Here is a 5,478-nt window from a genome sequence, read left to right as displayed (position 1 = left end):
TCTTCCTGAAAACTAATAATTTTTAAAATATTTGTATGAAACAAATATTCGTAAAAAACCCACTATTTGTGCTTTGGTGAATAGCGTATTTGTATTCAGGCACACCTGTAATATGTATGTATGTATGGGTGTATGTGTGTGTGTGTGTGTGTGTGTGCATATATATATATATATATATATATATATATATATATATATATATACATACTACTCTGTATACTGCAGAGTACTGTGTAATCTGTATTTTTTTTTTTTATACTCCCACACTCCACATACACATTCAGGCCGCAGGGTTGCAGGGTCAAAGCAATCTCAACCTTAATTTTCACACTGGCGCAATACGTGGTCTTTCAATGGGAAAAGTAATAGAATGGAGGATGACAAGGTATAGAATCTCTATGGGTCCACATATAAAGATAATAAAAGAGTGTGTTTATCTGAATGAGAGCGAGAGAGAAAAAACGGTGAGAGGAAGTTGATTGAATGGGAGTCGAGAAAGATGAAGAAGGCAGCTAATGGTGAGGCCTGCAAACAAGATGATCTGGTGATGAAGAGAGAGAGAGCGAGAGAAAGAGAGAGAGAGAGAGAGAGGTGGGGTAAACACAAGCACTCAAATACGGAAAGTCGAGGCAGCTGTGACACAGTGGAGCACTAAAGCAGCAAGATAAAGTGCCAGAATAAAGAGGAATATGATGATCACACATCTTCTTACATTTCTTCAAATGTTGTTCATCTTGTCAAAAAGAAGAGGATAAATACCTGGAGGACTCCACAAATTACAGGTGATTTTTTATGTTATTAACATGAACTTGTCTTAATAATTATACTTGCATGTTAAATAGGTAAACAAATCCAGTGTGGGAATCTAAACAAAATTCTTTCTGGAATCTGTGTTGAGCTGGACACAAATTTCTAATCCACAAACACTTTGACCGCTTTGTTAATCTTGAAGTCATTTTTCTGAGTGTGAAGACAAGCAAGTATACCAAACATAGTCAAAAATTATAGAAAGTTACATGTCTAAGCCGAAGAGAACACTCATTTGAAAGGATTTTATTACTGCTGTGGTGATTCATCATCTACCATTCATTAATCAAATGGATTAGACAGCTTTTTGTCTGCATGCTGCTTCCACATATAAACATAATGAACATAGTTTCACAGCTAGTTTCTGTAGGTGAGGGCTACAGTAATTTACAACTGCCTGGTAACAGGAGTCTGCGTTGTGAATACTGTATATGAAATGGTGAACTGAAATTAGTATATCACTGTTTAAGTATTACATGCCTTTGGGGGGGATTCTTTTTTGGTAGAATGTAAAGTGTAGGGGTCCAAATATATTGTTATATATCTGAATACTATTGCAATTAATAGAGTCAGTAGCAAGAAATCATTGTTCAAGTCCAACAGCCCTCAAATGTAGTGTTTGAGGAAACATAAGTAGCCGCAAGCAACAAAAAAACATTCTGCCCTATTACTGGCTCTCATTCTGAGTCTCATTTTCATTCTGATTCTCCACTTTCATAAGACAAATAGGAATTTTGTGGGCAACAAGGTAACAGTGTAATGCATCTGTGCCTTTCTCTGCTTAAAGGAGTATTCCAGGCTGATTTAGTATTCCACTTCCAAAAGGTTTGGGGGACTCATAGGATGAGGATTTAAATTTCCTCTCTTTGGTCTTTACTATGGGTCAAGCTCTAAATCCACTGGATCCTACAATTCCCATGATGCCACTGGCTAATGTCTTTTGTTAGCCCATCATTGCCTGGTGACCACATTGGGGGGCAGGGACAACCACATCTTTCAAACTCCACATCTCCAGTTTTTAATGTAGGTTTTCTGTTATAGACTGTCAGTGAGTGTAAGCTGAATATGAAAAAACAACCCAGATGATGTCATCAGGGTAATTTTTTCAGAGAGCTCCCTCCAGAGCCACAACAGCCACACGTTAAACAATTGTTTTCACAGGCTGAGCAGCACTCCTCATGATGAGTAAACTGAACTGCATTTGTAAAAATCAATGAAGTGCCCCTTTAAAATCCACAGTCTCTTTATTCTTCCCATTAGGTTTAAAATCCATCCAACCTTCCTGCCAATCACCAAGATGCTAGGACTGAATTGCTCCTATGCAGCTCTTTTCACAACTGAGGACACAGTTTTCAATGGCTCAGGCTGCCCTGAAGCTGCTGTGATATGCGGGATGAATATCTCCTGGTTATTGGCTAACAGTTCTGTGCGGGATGTAGAAGAAATGTGCATGAGCGAGGAGGAGTACCTGGCCTTACAAAGGGGGCTTCCAAGGTCCCCTGTGTTCCTTCCAGTCTGCGTCACCTACCTCATCATCTTCATGGTGGGCGTCCTGGGCAATGCCCTGACCTGCACGGTCATTTTGCGCTACAGGGTGATGCAGACGCCCACCAACTACTACCTGCTAAGCCTGGCGGTGTCTGACCTGCTAGTTCTGCTGTTTGGCATGCCATTAGAGCTCTACGATATGTGGCAGAACTACCCTTTCCTGCTCGGGGAGGTTGGCTGCTACTTCAAAACCTTCCTGTTTGAGACTGTGTGCTTCGCCTCCATCCTCAACGTCACAGCACTCAGTGTGGAGCGTTACTTGGCGGTGGTGCACCCCCTCAAAGTCAAACACATGACCACACGTGCCCATGTCAAGAAGGTCATCATCATGCTGTGGGTGCTGTCCATGGTGTGTGCTGTGCCCAACACAAGTCTGCATGGGATTTCGATGCTGCCGCCAAAGTTTGGACGACAGTTCCCTCGATCTGCTGTGTGTTGTATGTATAGAACTGTTATTATTGCTGCACTTGCAGATAGAAAGGGCTTTGCATTGGTATATTAAAGTTGAGATGAAATGAAAAATGCCTTTTTAACCCTTTTAGATCACATCCCTGGTCATATTGTGCACCTATTTAACAATATATGCCAAAAAAATACAATTCTTATATCAAAATCCAATCATGTTTTCTTCCTGTAAAACAAAATATGACATGTCCTTATATAGGCTTGAACCAATCAGTTTCAACCAATAACATCATGACATCCACCCATCAATCAATCTTCAAGTTTTAGCAGCACAGAGCTAAGATTTATTATGACACGCCCACTTTTCAATGTTCAAATCAAATTCCTCCCAGCGTTATGTCCCCCCGTCTATCCTGTTTCACTCAGAAATACATCACGATACGAAAGCTAGATACTCTCAAAATGCTGTTTCATCTGAACTTTAATCTATAACATCCATGGTGTACCTGGGATCATGCCCAGACTCAAATCTTCTTACTGTTAATAAAATACAAATCCATCTCAATCCTCAGCTTTGGTCAAGCCCCCCTGGATGTACAAGCTGATCATCCTGATTTCCACGCTGGCCTTCTTCTTCCTGCCCATGCTGATAATCAGCATTCTCTACCTACTTATTGGCATGCAGCTGCACAGGGAGAAGGTATTGACCATGGTGAACAACAGGTGCAGCTTTGGATCCGACGGTCTCTCTAGGTCCCACAAGCAGAAGATGTGCAAACGCAACGTGCAAATTACCAAAATGCTGTGTGGGTGCCATTTTAATTGTTTTCTCCAAATTACCATGGAGCAGAAAACAGAATTTGAATTGACTGTGTGTATGTGTGTACAGATATGAATATTAATATCCATTGGGGCCATATGCATTTGTTATTTTTCAGCCTATTTTCCATTTTACTATTTTTAACTTACATGCATATCTGTCTCAGCTTTGTCTTGTCGTCTGTCACACGCTGGTGATTGAAGACATGATTTGCAGCATTTCTAGGAATATCATGGATGTGTGCATGTGTGGTTACATTTGCCTGTTGTCTATCTGTCTACCTTACCCTATCCAGGTGTGCTGGTGGTTGTGTTTGGCTTTTGCTGGGCTCCCTTCCACGTGGACCGCCTGATATGGAACTACATTGACAATTCATTCGAACAGCACGTCGAGATCTTTGGGTATATCCACATTGTCTCCGGAGTCTGCTTCTACTTGAGCTCTGCCATCAACCCCATCCTCTACAACCTCATGTCCACCAGGTTCAGAGAAATGTTCAGTCACGTCTGTTACTCTAAGACCTGGAAGCCAAGCTCTAGCATACAGATGAGCCAACGTAGCGCCTTAAGTGAGAGAACAACCTGTGGTTAGAAATGGACTTAAACCTCTTTGAGCAAATCTGCGGCAAAGCAAGTCGAAGTACATTTAACACAGATGAGTGACAAATTAAAGCAAAAATCAGAATAAACTTGATTGCAGATGTTTTCCATACAGGGCACAAGGGCTCATTGAATGGTTTGATGACTACAGCATAAAAATGATGTGAATTACCTGCTATGGCTTAAGAAGTCACCAGATTGCAACCCAATTAGACAGCTGTGGGAGATTTTGGACCAACATGTTAGAAAGGAAAGGAACAAAATAAGGGAACATATTTTGGAAGAACAGTGTTCAAGAGACTTGGAGAATCTTTGCCAAGAAGCACTGAAGCGGTTTGGGAGGCTTGCAGTGCCTCAACAGCTTACTGAGGCAATTATGTTGGTTTTTCCTTAGATTTTAGTCACCCTTTTGTATATAAAAGCAGCCTAGAGACTTGAAAATGGGAAGGTCTTAGTCCCACATAGAAAGATATCACTCTACACATGAAGGTGACGAGATGTTGCCCTAAAGATTTCTTGCATGCTGCAAATTTTCTGTATATTTAGACTCTCCTACTGTGTTTGGAGGTCCTCCAAGCTGCAGAAATACACAGCAACAGTGTTTAGATGAACAATGAAATTATCATACAAATGATACAACCGCATTTTGATGAATATGTAATGTAACCCATCCGCTTCCTCAAAAGTAAATAATTTCTGTTTGGGTATTAGGTGAATGTTTTCATTGTATATACTGTATAATGTGAAAGGAGTCATTTCCATCCTTTCCCATTTCCTGCTGTACAGCTCCCAGTGCCGACATTAACATGCTCTCACGGCAAAGAATGAATGCATATTAACTCTGGTGTGTAAGCAAGAGTGCTTTTTTTGTCTGAACACTGGGAATGAATGTGAGGTGAAAATGAAAGTCAATTAGGTATAAGAGAGGAATAAACCTGGATGGTTTGTTTGTGGTATTTATAGCCTGCTGTGACAAAGCTGAATAGTCATGTGCCTTACAAGTATTCAAATTCTATTCTGAAAATACTTGGGGTAAAATGATTTTATAAGCCAGTTGCCACATACTGTGGCATATTTGATAAGTGTACTGTGTAATTAGTCATACAATGTACAAACATACTGTTTTAAACATAGTGAAGAAAATATCCATCATAATTTTAGAAAGTACGTAAAAGCTTTTAATGGAGCTTATAAATGTGTTGACAGATTCTCTTAAAGGCAGCACCTGTATATAGGACATGTGAATATTTATCAACTCTTGTATTCATGCACAGGATCTGTGGCAGTGCTCTCGACTAT

The 5,478-nt window shown here is 40.3% G+C and overlaps 1 protein-coding gene across 1 annotated transcript; it reads left to right on the top strand.

The window, feature by feature from the left end:
* Window positions 1-621: 621 nt before the first annotated feature.
* LOC137193890 (neuromedin-U receptor 1-like) lies at window positions 622-5,031 on the top strand. Its single transcript, XM_067605325.1, has 4 exons — window positions 622-782; window positions 2,068-2,792; window positions 3,333-3,566; window positions 3,876-5,031. The coding sequence occupies exons 2-4, from the start codon at window positions 2,105-2,107 to the stop codon at window positions 4,169-4,171; spliced, it is 1,218 nt and encodes a 405-aa protein (XP_067461426.1). The 5' UTR covers window positions 622-782; window positions 2,068-2,104; the 3' UTR covers window positions 4,172-5,031.
* The last annotated feature ends 447 nt before the right edge of the window (window positions 5,032-5,478 follow it).

This window comes from Thunnus thynnus, chromosome 12 (genome assembly GCF_963924715.1).
Source record: "Thunnus thynnus chromosome 12, fThuThy2.1, whole genome shotgun sequence".
NCBI lineage: Eukaryota > Metazoa > Chordata > Actinopteri > Scombriformes > Scombridae > Thunnus > Thunnus thynnus.
The sequence above is the reverse complement of the archived record's forward strand: the minus strand, read 5'-3'. Positions and strand labels throughout refer to the sequence as shown.

What these genes read in the sequence shown, in the direction of transcription:
- LOC137193890 (XM_067605325.1), top strand. Translation starts at nt 2,105, where the DNA reads ATGCTAGGACTGAATTGCTCCTATGCAGCTCTTTTCACAACTGAGGAC. An exon ending in CCCTCGATCTGCTGTGTGTT is followed by an intron (nt 2,793 to 3,332) that starts GTATGTATAGAA and finishes CTCAATCCTCAG; the next exon opens with CTTTGGTCAAGCCCCCCTGG. An exon ending in GCAAATTACCAAAATGCTGT is followed by an intron (nt 3,567 to 3,875) that starts GTGGGTGCCATT and finishes TACCCTATCCAG; the next exon opens with GTGTGCTGGTGGTTGTGTTT.